The sequence below is a fragment of the Eretmochelys imbricata genome, chromosome 8 (genome assembly GCF_965152235.1).
Source record: "Eretmochelys imbricata isolate rEreImb1 chromosome 8, rEreImb1.hap1, whole genome shotgun sequence".
In the NCBI taxonomy this organism is placed as follows: Eukaryota; Metazoa; Chordata; order Testudines; family Cheloniidae; genus Eretmochelys; species Eretmochelys imbricata.
In genome coordinates this window covers 55,839,526-55,854,962 of record NC_135579.1, presented here as the reverse complement: position 1 = coordinate 55,854,962, position 15,437 = coordinate 55,839,526, and the positions used below count along the sequence as shown (strand labels likewise).

Here is a 15,437-nt window from a genome sequence, read left to right as displayed (position 1 = left end):
GAGTAGGGAAGCCGACCGTTGGAATCGTGTTGATGCAAGTTTGCAGGGCCATTAATTGCCTCCTGCTCAGAAGAACCATGACTCGAGGTAACGTTGCATGACATTGTGGCTGGCTTTGCACAAATGGGTTTCCCTAACTCTGGAGGGGCGATAGATGGGACTCATATTCCAATTGTGGCACCAGCCCATCTAGCCTCCAAGTACATTATTTGGAAGGGCTATTTCTCTATGGTTCTCCAGGCGCTTGTGGATCTCCATGGGTGTTTCATTGACATTAATGCAGGCTGGCCCAGAAAGGTGCAGAACACTGGCCTGTTCAGGAAGCTGCAAGCCAGGACTTTTTTCCCAGACCAGAAGATCACCGTAGGGGAAGTCGAAATGCCCATTGTGATCCTTGGAAACCCCGCTTACTCTTTGATGCCGTCACTCATGAAACCCTACACAGGGAGCCTTGACACCAGCAAGGAGCGGTTCAACAAGAGGCTGAGCCAGTGCAGAATGACTGTGGAGTGTGTTTTTGGTGTTTAAAGGGTCGCTGGCGCTCTCTGTATGGGAAGCTAGACCTGGCCGATAACAGCATCCCCGTGGTTATATCCGCGTGCTGTACCCTCCATAACATTTGGGAAGGGTAAATGATTCACTCAGGCATGGAACTCGGAGGTTCAACACCTGGAGGCTGAATTTGAACAGCCAGAGAGCAGGGCTATTAGAGGGGCCCAGTGTGGAGCTGCAAGGATTAGGGATGCCTTGAAGGAGCAATTTCAGGCTGAAAGCCACCAGTAATATCTAGTGTGGTGCCCTGCACGGGAGTGAAGTGAAGTAGGAATCTGTGTTTGCTACTTATGATACACTGATTTGCAGTGCCTGTTGCTTTCCTGGACTAAGGTTTCTTTTATGTTCTGCAATAATAAAGAATGCTTTCAAAGCCAAAAAATCAATTTGAAAAGAAACACAACACAACTGCTTGAGAAACACAAAGGGCAAGGGGTTGGGGTGGGAACGGTACAATCACAGATTTGCATGTGTCCTGTCTGGAGTGCTGTGCAATGCATGCTGCACTTCAGGATGGCTATACTGCATAGTGATGGGGGTTGAGTGCAGTGGGTAAGGGTCGTAGTTTTCAGGGCTGGGTGGTGAAGCTACAGGTGTTGGAGGCAGCTGGTGGCGGTAAGAACCTGGAGGTTGGGGAAAGTGGGTTGGAGGTGACATGGAGGCACAAGGGAAAGAGTTTGGGGACAAGGGCTGCAGGGGGTTGGGGGCGCGCACGGTAGTGCTCCGACTGCATGGCTACGAGCACCTGGATAGAGTCCGCTTGATACTCCATTATGCGTGCTTTGCTGCCAGAGCACTGCGCTTTTGTGCCAGCGCTCCTCATTCTGCTGGCAGATCCTCCTTTCACTGTCCCGCCACTCCTGCACTTTTTGATTTTCATTAGTTGAATGCTGCATGACTTCATGCAGCATGTCCTCTTTGCTTTTACGTGGCCTCTTCCTTATTCTTTGCAGCTTCTCGGCCATTGATAACACGGACGGATGAGATCTCAAGGTTGCATCTGTAAAGGCAACATGCAACACTTAACAGAGGTAGTGTTCACACCAGACAGAGCCATGATTCTCCCATACTTAAGGAGGGCAAGCACAGTCTACACAATAGCATAATTTGCCTGTCCCAAAGCGAGCGCACATAACCCCCAGGAACCACAAAATGGTGAGTAAGCACAGGGTCAAGCGTGACTGATTGATTGTTTCACGGTTGTACTGTCCTCTGGGTTTCTGTGCCTTGGGGAGAGCCAACAGCTGCAGGGGAGCCCTATACTGAATACTGTTCCCACATTTTCCACAGGAGTTCATCCTGCAAGATATCTCACTGCTGAGGATGACCAGGGAAGGAAGGGAGGGTCTTCTACTACAATGCGGCTTCCACCCTGGACCATATGCAGCTTGCCTGTGTGTAGCAATGTTTCCCCCATCCCTCACGGCACAGTGGCGCGGACATGTTAGCCTGACTGGGACAAGGACCACAGTGGCTCTCCCACAAAACCTGCGCAAGCGCATTGCCCAAGTTCTGGGTGAGACCTTTGAAGAGATCACTGAGGCCAGTTACCGCGATGTAAGAGAGCACATCAACGCCCTGTTCCGCATCTAAGCATGCATGCAGCCCTAAGCCACCTCACCCCAAGAGCCAACACCTAATAACTTCCTTCCCAAAATAAAAGCCACTTACTGGGAACCTTCTCTGGTGTTTGTCCTTCCTCAAGCACCGGCCGCTGCAACCGGCTACCTTCCTCCTGGCTTGAGAACAGCTCCTGGGTGCATGTATCTAGGGATTCCAGGGTGTCTTCCTCCGCTGGGGCACCCTCGCTCCCGCTTTGCTCCTCCTCATCCTCCTGTCTTGTTGCACTGACCTCTGAGGTGTCCATGGTGGTCCCTGGAGTGGAGGTTGGGTCGCCCGCAAGTATCGTGTCCAGCTCTTCATAGAAATGTCCGGGGGCAGCACCGGAGTGGCAGTTTGCCTCTCAGGCTTTGTGGTCAGCATTCCGCAGCTCCTTCACTTTAATCCTGCACTGCAGTGCGTCCTGGTCATGGCCCCTTTCCAGCATGGCCCTTGATAATGCCCGAAGATATAATTTCTGTGGCTGGAGCGCAGCTGGGACTGGACAGCTTCCTCCTCCCAAACATTGAGGTCCAGCACCTCGCCATTGCTCCATACTGGGGATTGCCTGGCGGGTGGAGGCATGGTTACCTGGAAAGATTTGCTGAGAGCACTCCACGCCTAGCTGAGCAAACAGGAAGGGGATTTTCAAAATTCCCAGAGTATTTAAAGGGCGGGTCTGACGGTTGGTCACCTGAGGGCAGGGCAGTAGAGTTCAAAGTGATGACCAGAGTGGTTAGAACAGGGATTGTGGGATACTTCTGAAGGTCGATCACAGCGCAATAACAGACCAGGGCGTCCACACTGGCGCCGCAGCACTCCAGCGGTGGTGCAGCAAATGTTATTACACTCGCCGAGGTGGAGTAACAGCAGTGCTGTAGCCACGGAGACAGATCGCTCTACCTGTCTTGCCAGTGTGGATGGGGAGTGAGCTAGGGTATCTGGGGCTCCTTTATTGCACTGTAACTCGCAAGTGTAGCCAAGCCCTTTGTTTCTAATACAATGGCATTTGTTCTTGTTCTTAAAGATACGTTGTTGTTTGCCTTTAAGACTTTTCAACACAAAAGAGCAAATGCACGCTTTCTTTTGTGAAGTGAATCCTGAAGACTTGTGCAGCCTTAGCAGAGTTTATTCTCCATGATGTAAATCTTCAGTGAAGGAAAAACATCCATCTGTGCTGAGTATTGTCATCCAAATTGTGTAGAAAATCCCTCAACCTCCATGGTTGACTTTTGTTCTTGTTTGTAAATTCAGCTCTGATTCGTCTTCCATTAAAGATAACCTTATATCACATTCTGTTAGGATAAACATTATTCTAGAAGAGTTAGGTTTCAAAACACATTTCAATTGTAAAGGCTGGTGTTGCAGTGTAGCGAAACAAACCAAGTGGGAAACTTGGCTCTGCTTGATATAAACAACTCCAAAAAAGAAAGAAGCACTAAATTTGGGAAAGAACTTGGGGAACTTGTTTCTTAAGTGTTCTGATAACAAAGTGGTTTGAGCTGTATTTATACCACAGTATCATTTCATAGGTAGGGTACCCTTTCTTGTACTTCAATCATTTATATTTTCAGATAACACGGTCTTGTTGTGAACAAACTAAAAAAAAGTTAGCATGAATAGTACATCAGGGGCTTACTCCTACTCCCACTGAAGCTGGTGTCAAGACTCCCATTCATTGGAGTGGTGCAGGGTCAAGTTCTAATTTAGTTTGAGATTCTGAATGACATTTGAATATTCTCTCCTCTTTTATTATTATGCGGAGCTTATTCTAGCATAATGACAACATACAACAAGTGGTGCAGAAGTTGAAATAAACATAATGGAAATATGGTATTTTCTCCTTGGTTAATGTTGCAATTGGTTATATCATGCCTCATATACATATCACAGACATAGAAGAAATATATGACATAATCTTTATACGATAAATTGGATTAATCCTAGATCTTTGGCTACCTCACATGCACCTGGCCTACTAATTCGTCTCTGCTTTGTATACACCAAACCTTTGAGCTGCTTCAGTCACTGTTGAAAAGATCTCACAAACACAGCCTGTTGGAGGGAGATTTACTATTTTCTCCCCAGAGGTAGAACTTATTCCCTTACTTTCGTAAGTGCTGGAACTAGGGGTGCTGGGGGTGCTGCTGCACACCCTAGCTTGAAGTGGTTTCCTTCATATACTGGGTTTACAGTTTGGTTCAATGGCTCTCAGCACCCCCGCTGTACAAATTGTTTCAGCACCCCTGCTTACTTTCTTCCCTCCCCCTGAAAAAATTACCAGTCCAAGATGCAGACTGGTGGATTTAAGGTCCAGTATCTTCGACCCTCTGTGACAGAGCAACTTGACATTGAAAGTTTGGAGTCTCAGAGAAGAAAAAAACAAGTTTTTAACAAGCAGGGCTTATTCCCCTATTTGTTTATTAGGCCTCCAGTCTAGGTGGGTCAGGGCTCCCCTTTCATGCCAGTGTAACCAGGCTAAGACGGTCCAGTTTCAGGAAAAAGACTATGAAGCAGGCCCTGGGAGGCCTGTCAATGAAAAACAGGTATGTTTCATTTACAGAGTGGGAAAAATGATGCCTGCCTGTCAATCTTCTTTTTGCAAGGCATGCTGGGAAGGGGAAGACTCTGGGGCCCTATAAAATGCAGATGCTTGACAGTCAGCACCTTCTGCTTTCTTGGAGGAGGTCTCTTGTGTGAAAGACCTTTTTAGTTGTATATAGATGATTCTGAAAACTGTCTTACTGACCACTTTGGGTAACTCTTTTATGTAATCTTTTGTCTGGGAGCTATTGGGGATCTCCTGCAAGGTTGCTGAGTGTCCTTAACTCCATTTGCGGTCGATGGAGCCCATGAGATTGGACTCCTTGAGACTGCCAGACCAAAGAACCCCTGGCTCAATTTCCTAGTGAAAAGACTGTCTAACTGACAGATCTGAAAATTTAACTCAACCTGGGATCTGGGAGTCAAGCTGGATCTTTCCTGCTCATGTGGCCATCCTCAATAATAATGATTTCACAGGCCACCTCTGCAGCTTCGCTCTGTGCAGAGGAATTGTGCACCTGTGAGGCAATTGTTTTCAGTGGAGTTATGGAGCTGTAACTGTCTTCTGTGTGATTGTGGAGGTATAAAATGAGAGCACAATCAAGCTCTTCAGTTGGAATTTGCTCTACAGTTCTATTGATGCCCAAGTAGGAATGGAATCCAGCTCACTCTTTTAGGTGAGCTGGTTCTGCAAGGTAAACAGGAGTAAAAATTTTATTTAAAGTCAGCAGATACGGCTCTCAGTACATGCAGGGGGAAGATATGGTGAGTCAGAAAGTGCCATTTTTCCATACTCGCTTTATAGAGTAGACTCACCAAAGCCTGCTTAATGGCAACTTCTGTTTCTCACAGCTTTTCCTTCCACTAGCGGGAAGTTTTATGTGACTTGCAACTAGCTGAAAATAAAATTGCCAAAGCAGCGGTGTTTGGGGTGTTTATGTCTGTACATGCTCTGAGAGAGAGAGAACTACCTTAGGTTCTATGCAAGAATCAAAAAATTACCTGGATCTAGGCATATAGGACAGAATTACTTCCAGTTATTCTGGAAAGCCTTTCAGATAGGCTTCTGAGTCTAGAGAGCTGCCGGCCCACAAATACGTGAAGGATTAGAAAGGAAATCAAAGTGGGCTCACTGGATAATGGCTACTAAATTCAAGTCAGCTCTCAATACCAAGCTTCATGTTATAATAACAAAACATCTTTGTGGATGGGATTTTCAGAAGTGCTATGCCCTAGTTTAATTCCACTTTCATTGCCATGGAACTACCACTGACTTCAATGAGAGCAGATCAGACCATAGTGTTGAGCACTTTTGCAAGTTCCACCCACCTTGCAGCTGCAGTTTGCCCTGAGCCTCCTAGCAGAGAAGCCGTTCTGTCCTACAGCAGCGTCAGCCATAGGGAGCTCTGAGACCCATTTGCAGAAGGAAATAAAGTACTCACAAGTGCTAAAATATTAAATCTCACACTTTTAAATGTCAAAATGTTCCTAACCCTGTCTCTGGAAAATACAGAGACTTTTTTCACCCAATTTATATTTTTTAAAAATCTTGGATTATGTTAAAAATCAAAATTAAGTGAAGAAATTCTGGGGAATGCGTTCATTCTTAAAAACCTTGTTCCTGACTACAGTGAGACTAAAATAAAGAATGATGGATGAAGTTTTGTATGGTTATACATTTCCAGTAACAACATATATGTCAAAACCTTTAGAGTGCATCCAATCTGCTATGGACTTGTGGCCTGTTCTATAAAATGCAGAGCTGGTGGGAAAAATTCCTATTAAAGTATTTTTATGTCAGAATTCGCCAATTTGTCAAAATTGAAACCTTTTTGAGGAGATGGTTTGATTTTGAAAAAATACTGCACTTAGAGTGTGTCTGTGTCATGTTTCTGAGGAGAAGAGACCACAAGGGCCAAACATAGAAAGTGCCCTTTTTAAAGGGTTTGGAGGAAGGTTTCTGAGCCAGCAATAAAATCTGTGACATGTGACAAAGCTGGCTAATTTGCATGAACATCACCCAATATCTTGTGTATATCTTTTTTTTGGTTTGAAACCCTTCTCTTCCTGCTATGGTACATCGGCTGTTCTGAGACACTATGTCATGAGAATGGTAAGATAGCATCTTATCTTACAGGGAAATATGTTTTAGTAAGTTTTAAGAAAAAGATTAGGTAATTACAGTATACGAATAAGAACAGCATTTGCAGTAGACTATGTAAAATAACAGACTATTCTTCTTAGTTTGGGGCACAAATGGCTCACCAGCTGGAGTCAAGAAGAAACGTCCATTGTGTTTACAGTATCACACAGTACATTTATGGGTTTCTGGCTTGCTCTGAAGCAATGAACATTGGCTGCTGTTAGACAGTAAGTTGATATGGTTTGTACTGCTATTTCTAAAATGAATATAAATTAAATGTAATTATTCTCATATGTTCTGTTTCAGGGAAAACTGAGGCTGTAATCAAAAACTTCAGCCCACACTACCAACGCCAGTATGCTGTTGCTTTTTGTGAGCACATACAAAATGAACTGGAACAGCACCAAGACTTCCAGTCTCAATTCCTGAAAACCAAGGTAACATGAGATCTTAGGGGAATCCTAGGTTCTATGATGTTGCGTGACAGCTCTGCCCTGCTAGCACAGAAACAGCCAGACCCTTATTAACATAGCTATCTTAAATATACACAAAATGCACTCTGAAACTCAAAGATTATATCTGTAATCAAGAGGCAGAATTTCAGAAGTGCTGACCACCCACAACTTCAGTTAAAGTCAGTGAAAACAGCAGATACTCAGGACCTCTGAAAATCAGGGCCAAAGTATCCTAACTGTGACATATAGTTAAGAAATAAATAATGTATTTCCATTTTCCTTACTTATATTTTTGGATATCTTTTTAATGGCCTGTAAATTTGGACACAAAACATCTTGGGTGCATCTCTTTTACAGTTAAACCCATGTTACCAGATGTGCCCTTTACTTTGGGGTATGCTCATTTATTAGGGTTACTCTTTGATGGGGGGGGGGGGGGAGTCCTGTAATTCTATTAATGTACTGCTTATGTCACTTGTGTGTTCATGTGGAGCTCTACTCCTTACAGCTGCTAGTCCCCTCCCAATGGAGCTATCCTGCAGTACCTAGGTCCCCAGGACTGGGTTCCTCCAGCCCTAGAACTAGATGAATACGCGTGCACACACACTAACAGAGCAAGTCTGAGCGGACCAGGTTAATCAGCACTCTCAAGCTGATCCCCTCATATGTCCCGGTACTCAATGGGCTGGGTTAAGCAGCACCTTCAAGCTGTCACCCTTATGTGCCCCTGATCTCAATAGGCTGGGCTGAGCAACACCTTCAGGTGCCCACCCCTTATGTGCCACAGGTGTAACACATCCCTATCCCACTTTCATGTCACAATTGTACTGGCAGTAACCCACTTGATGAGCAAACCCCACAGTATTTTTGAGCGCTACAGGGATCTTTAGCTTAGGTAAAAGAAGCGTTGCTGGAGAGTAAATGGGGGAAGCTAAAAACACAAAAGAGTAAAGTTCAGAGAGAGAGAGAAGCAACCAGCTTAACCATAAAAGTTATTTATTGAATAATAGTGATAACTACACAAGGAGGGCTAAACAAACTTAACATACATTATTAAAGGTAATACCTAAGGTAGAAAGGAAAACAGAGAGAGAGAGCATTAGATTTGTTTATGGGTAAACTGATGACTAAAGGGTTTTATTTAGGCTAGACAATAGGAGCTGATCACTCTTGGCTATGGGTGGTGTTTTCTTTCAGGGAGTTCACAATACAACTAGGTTGCTTCAGTATTTTGGATATCGATCAAGGATTTATTACTAGAATTGGTCTGATAATGGCTGAGCTGGGTGTATGCTGGCGTATGTTCATTAACGTGTGGAGCAGAGATTTCCATGATGCAGTGTGTCCCTGCTTTTCTGATCCCAGAGTTCAGTGCAGTCTCCATTCTGCATGCAAATTGAGATGTCTCCCCATCCCATCTTTCATGCAGATGAGGCTAGGGGAGTTGTCTCTGTATTCCATTCTGTATGCTAATGGAGATGTCTTAATCTTGTCACCTTTGTCAGGAGTAGTCTAGGTGTGTCTCCCATCTGCCCTTCATTGCTCTATGCAAGCCTTCTCTCTGATCGGTTTTGGTTCAAGGTGGGGGGTGTCTTTCACGAGTCAGACTGGATACTGTGCCCTGGTTCCCCAAAAACACAGAGCTGACTGGTATCACCCATGTATGTTTAAAGCTATGGTGTGTGCATGATTGGATAGAACTGTAACAAAGTTGCAAGTGCAGATGCAATTAGCATCCCAGAACTGTTTTCTTTTTGCACATGGTAGAAATGTTAAAGGTGTGTATAAGTGTGACTTCTATTGCTGTGTTTGAGGCCTTTTGAAAATTTGGCTCTGTTTTTTAGTTTACACATCAAGCAACTTGTATTAAGTTTTTGGGGAAGAGAATATTTTGGAATAAGAAAAATACTGGTATGCAGCATACATTTCAACAGGGGTCAAATTTGGTGGGGAGGGGAGGAATAGTGGGGCTCTGACCACTTGCCAAGTTTTGTAGGTATCTCAGGATAAAGACAATATGTTATGGTTAAGGCTAAGAGTCTGTCACAGAAGTCACGGATTCAGTGACTTTCCATGATCTCCATGACTTCTGCAGCTGGCAGGTGGCTCTGACCCCAAGGCCAGCTGCACTCCCCCCACTCCCCATAACAATGGGGGTCCTGGGGCTCCTCCTGCCAGCAGTGGCTGCCGCAGTCCAGGGCTGCACCCCGCCAGCAGTGTCGGTGACAGTCCTGGTCCGATGGGGCCGTCCTCTGCCAGCAGCGGCGGTCCTGTGCTGTACCCCCCAGCACCAGCGGGTGCCCTAGAAGCACCCCCAGCACCAGCAGGCATCTCAGAGATGTCCCCAGCACCTGCCGGTGCCCCAGAGGCCCCCCCAACACCAGCAGACACCCCAGAACTGCCACCATCCCCAGCACCAGCGAGTGCCCCAGAGTCCCCACACCAGAGCTGCAGCTGTGCCCCTGGAGTTCCCTAGAACACCAAAAGTTTAGTCAGGGGTATATAGTACAAGTCATGGCCAGGTCACGGGGCCGTGAATTTTTGTTTCTTGCCCGTGAACTGCCCATGACTAAATCTGAGCCTTAATTACAGTGGAAGTTTCTGTGGGAGAGTTAGCCAAATCTGTAAACCATGCCTGCAGGATTCCATAGGAAAGGCCAACACATGTCAAACTAATTCATGGAATAATCTAAAGAAGCATGCATGTATGGTTTTGATAAGGGAACGAAATGCGGAGAAATTGACCTTAATTGAGAGATGGGTGCTCACCTAAGTATTTCACTTGATTTGGCCTGAAATCACAAGTCCTCGCCTTGAGAGGTGTGAAACCTCATAGTTTATACTGCTTATGTGGGTTGGCTAGGCAAAGAGCCAGCACTCAAACACAAGCATTGCCCTTCGAAAAGATATATATGTAATAGCGACAGCAAAGCCAAAAAAAGTATAAATGAAAGAAACGTGAAATATTTTATGCCCACAGAATTGATTCTTTCAATCATAAAGTTAGTCTCCAAAATAAAATGGTCTTTTAACATGTAATGGAGAAGCACCTGGGAACAATGGGCCAGCTCTCCTGCAGAACTGACATCTAAAACAAAAGATAATTAATGAATTTGCTAATCTTACCACCATGAAAACTGAAAGGTTAATAAGAACTCCTCTACCACAGAGATCTAGAAATAAGTTTTGAGAGAATTAGGCCCACGAGCGCCCGACCCTCTGAAGCCATCTGAATTCAATTACCTGGGTTGCATCTACTTGATTCAAACAGATGAGCCTAATCCTGAGTTTCAAGAGAAGGCCCAAAGAACCCCCAGATGGTCCTTGCTAATATGCCCTCTGGAAAATTTAGAAGGAAAACCTTCAAAATAGCCAGTATTTGTGCAGAATGCTTTCATATCTGGTCACTTTCTTTTCAGCCCCCTGTGGAATCTGGGATGATCTTATATGAAGCAGAGTTGTTGCATTTTGCTGAAGATCTGAAGAAGTGGAAGGAGAGATATATTGTGATCAGGAATGACTATGAAGTGCAGAGCTTTGAGAGCAAAGAGGTAAAGTTGCTCCAGGGTGACCAGATGTCCCGATTTTATAGGGACTGGCCCGATATTCAGGCTTTGTCTTATATAGTTATCTGTTATCCCCCCATCCTCTGTCCCAATTTTTCACACTTGCTATCTGGTCACTCTAAGCTTCACTCTCACATGTTACTGCTCCCGTGTGGAGTTGGTAACATGTAACTGGGTCTGTTGCACCTCATTCTTTCTGTTCGATTTTAAAAAATTACTGAACTCAATATTCTGAAACTTGTCGATAATCTGAATAGGAGTGGATTCTAGGTTAACACAGATGCTGTTTTATTACAAATGGATCAACTTCTGTCCTCAGATAAGCAGGTGCAACATCCATTAAGCACTTTTCATTTATCAAATGTTTTGCAAGTATTTACAATTAATCTTCACAAGACTTCTGTCTTCCCCATATATATCCATCTATCAACATTTCTAAGATGTCTATCACTGTAGTACCAAACCGGTGTTTCTGGAACTGCAATTTAACTAGCAGTTTATCTGCTGATTCCCATATACCACTGTGCAGCTTTCTGTTTAGCTGGAACGTTGGACCTGCAATAGTGCCGATGTCCAAACTAGTTTTAGCCATCAGACTAAGTAGATATAGCTTGAAAGTTTCACAATGCCAGATAAGCAGTACCAAAGGGCCATTTTTGTACACATTTTGCTGACCTTTTTACACTTAAACATTATTCAGATTTGATGCTTTCAGGAAATAGATCTGAATTTAGCCCACTAAAACTGCTGTCTTTAGAGAGGATCTATGAACTAGTTCAGGGGCGGGCAAAGTTTTTGGCCTGAGGGCCGCATCAGGTTTCCAAAATTGTATGGAGGGCCAGTTAGGGGAGTCTGGGCCTCCCCATACAGCCAGGCATGGCCCAGCCCCCGACCCCTATCCAACGCCCCCTGCTTCTCGCCCCCGATGGCTCCCCCTGGGACTCCTACCCCATCCACCACCCCCTGCTCCCTGTCCCCTGATCACCCCTGGACCCCTCACCCCTGACTATCCTCTGCCGCCCCATCCAACCCCTCCTCTCATTCCTGACTGCCCCCCTGGGACCTCTGCCCCCATTCAACCCCCCTGTTCCCCACCCTCTGACTGCCCTGACCCCTATCCACATTCCTGCCCCCTGACAACCCCCCCCAAACTCCCCTGCCCTCTATCCAACCCCCCCGCTCCCTGCCCCCTTACCGCGCTGCCTGGAACACTGGTGGCTGGCGGCGCTACAGCTGCGCTGCCGAGCTGGGCCAGCCACGCACCGCGCAGCACAGAGCACCGGGTCAGGCAGCCGTGCCGCTCGGCTGGAGCCAGCCACGCACCGCGCAGCTCAGAGCACCGGGTCAGGCAGCCGTGCCGCTCGGCTGGAGCCAGCCACGCACCGCGCAGCTCAGAGCACCGGGTCAGGCAGCCGTGCCGCCCGGCGGGAGCCAGCCACGCCACAGCACAGCTCAGAGCACCGGGTCAGGCCGGGCTCTGCAGCTGCGCTGCCCCAGGAGCTCGCAGCCCGGCCGCCCAGAGCGTTGTGCCGGCGGCGCGGTGAGCTGAGGCTGCGGGGGAGGGGGAAGAGCAGGGGAGGGGCCGGGGGCTAGTCTCCCGGGGCCAGGAGCTCAGGGGCCGGGTAGAAGGGTTCCGCAGGCCAGATGTGGCCCGCGGGCAGTAGTTTGCCCACCTCTGTACTAATTCCATGTAAATGAATTGGGGATATGTTATAGGCTGAGACTACCATTTTTAAAATCTTTATTTTGATCTTTCTCTCTCATGTACCTCCCCCACCAGGCATATCAGAAGGGAGTCAGCCCTAAATATCGTATTCTTCCTGCAGGAGGCAAAGTACTGACCTTAGAAGAAGATTACAATTTGCTGTCTGATAAGCATTTTCCAGACCCAATTGGTAAGCATTGTCAAAAACTGAAATGCGATATTTCAACTTTTTTCCACAAAGTCTTTTTTTTAGACCTTGAGGCTATGTTTTAAGCAACGTAACAGAAGATGGGTGCTCCATGTTTTCCATTATCAAAACATAATTCCAGAAGACCACACACTACATGCTATTAATTAATGAATAAGTACTGGATACTTGTTGTCATGCTGTCACTACAAAATAGTTTTGTGAACTGCACAAAGCAAAACCACAAGCAGACTAGAAAATACCTCTTCCATATTTTACTTATCCCCATCATTGGATGTCAGTTGTTTCCCTTTAAAGGCACTTGATTGGGTGTCCTACACACAAATAGAAGGGAAGTTGTTAATTGTAGATACAGTGGAGTCGCATCAGACACACATTTTACTTACGCGAATTCAACTATACGCGCTCAACAAAAAAAAAGAAAAATAACAATAACTTGCAGCAGTCGAGTCGATGGGAGAGTGCTCGGGGGTCAATTTATCGTGTCTAGACTAGATGCGATAAATTGATCCCCGCTGGATCGATCGCTGTCCACTGATCCGGTGAGCATCTCTCTGTGCTGAGTGTGATTCTAGTGTTTAAAGATACGTATTTTTCATACAACATGCCCCCTAAACACAAGCCAACTACTTCACCTGGTGCTCAACCGAAGAAACAGCGATCTGTTCCAATGCTGGAGGAAAAACTGGCTATGTTGGACTTATTGAGAGACGGTATGTCGGTCTCCAACATGGCACGTAAATATGGCTGCAACGAATCTAGCATCCGTGGCATCAAGATTCAAGAGAGAGAAATTCGTCAAGCTGTGGCATCGAGTGCTCCAATAACTGCTAAGGTGACGAGCCAGGTGTGTGATAGGACTTTAGTGAAGACTGAAAAGGCATTAAACTTATGGCTGGAAGACATGAACCGTAAACGGGTGCCTATCAATGGCAACACGTTGCGAGAAAAGGCTCTTAGCCTCTATGCGCTGTTCAAACCTCCTGCCGAAGAGGAACAGCCTTCTGATGAGAAGAAATTCAAAGCCAGCTAGGGTTGGTTTAACAGTTTTAGGAACCGCTTCAACCTCAAAAACATGCAGACTACTGGTGAAGCTGCATCTGCCAATGAAGAAGCAGCAAAAGCTTACCCTGAACAATTAAAGAAAATCATAGAAGAAAAGGGCTATCTTCCGGAACAAGTTTTTAATGCTGACGAGACTAGGCTCTTCTGGAAAAAAATGCGCAACCGCACTTACACTTCTAAATCAGAAAGACAAGCCCCTAGCTTCAAAGCAGCTAAAGACCATGTGACTGTGTTGTTTTGTGGCAATGCAGCTGGGCATTTAATAAAGCCAGGCTTGCTCTACAGGGCTGAAAATCCCCGTGCCCTAAAAGACGAGAACAAAAATCTCCTGCCTGTGTTCTGGCAATCAAATAAAAAGGCTTGGGTGACGGCAGGATTATTTCTGGATTGGTTCTACAGGTGTTTCATTCCGGAGGCCAAGCAGTACCTTGAAGAGAAAGGACTTGACTTTAAAGTGTTGCTGATCATAGACAATGCTTCTGGCCATCCTGAGGCACTCCGGTTTGCGCATAACGACATTGAAGTCGTCTTTCTCCCTTTTTTATTCTTTCATTCTTCCGTCTCTCTCTCTCTTTTTAACTATACGTGATTTTCGCCTCACGTGCTGACTTTAGAACCTAACCCCTGTGTAAGATGCGACTCCACTGTAATAGCTCCACATTATTTTGTATTGCTTATACACCACAATGATTTTTCCTCCCATGAAAATGAAGAAAGCTCTAAATATAAGGGGCCAGATGTGGATTGGAACAGCTGAGGAGGGGGATAAGGGACACAGGTGTCTTTCCATCACCTTTCTGACCTCTAAGTCTTTTCAGTGCTGCACTAACTTGTGCCTGTTGGCCCAGGATTGCCAGAGGCAGCATGGTCCTGGAATACCTGCTAATATAAATAAATAATAATAGTAATCATACAGCAGCGTTAGGCCATCTGGGGACTCTTCTATACAAAGAGTTCCTAGCTGCCCTTTTCTGGCAGGTCTGTCCCCTTTGTGCCAGTCAAAGATCTGGCTTTGTGAGTTTAACATCTTTACTCCAAGCAAAGTCTCTAAAGAGACTGTAAATGGAATTCCCAGTTGCACACTGCGAAGCATAGATACAATGACTTTTATTCTACTTAACTATAAATGGAGTTCTACAATATCTGTGTGAACAATAAGCCGGTCTAGATGTTTTAAGGGACCTTCTTTGATCTGTCCAAGAGCACAGAATTCACAGAGCTTTTAGAAGATAGTGCATCAGGGCTTAAATGGAAGGAAAAGTGGGGGTAAGGAAATGCACACTCTTCCTTTTTGTTAAATATAATTTGATCAATACATTATATAGAGGAGACAGTAGGGAAAGAAATGAGAATTCCCCATGCTTAATTTTTTTTTTACCATGAAAGCCCTGCTGCCTACCTTTCATAATCCATCTAAAATTATGATTCTCCAAGGTGCCTAAACTTTGCCCATTTGAGGATTGTATCTAAGTTGAATACAAACAAATGCCTCTGTAATATGGAAGTGCCACCTGCAGAGATTGCAGGTCCCAGGCATGCAATGCTGCAACCTGATCTGAATGACCATTTTCTTGGATCAAGAAGACGTGTACTTTTCCTA

General features: G+C 45.5%; 1 protein-coding gene across 1 annotated transcript in view; it reads left to right on the top strand.

Moving 5' to 3' along the window:
• The window catches only part of NIBAN1 (niban apoptosis regulator 1), a 128,701-nt gene that overhangs the window by 56,000 nt on the left and 57,264 nt on the right, over nt 1-15,437 (top strand). Inside the window, exons 2-4 of the mRNA XM_077824920.1 lie at nt 7,145-7,275; nt 10,713-10,844; nt 12,640-12,754. Of these exons, the coding sequence (XP_077681046.1) occupies nt 7,145-7,275; nt 10,713-10,844; nt 12,640-12,754 (378 nt within the window). The remainder of the gene's footprint in view (nt 1-7,144; nt 7,276-10,712; nt 10,845-12,639; nt 12,755-15,437) is intronic.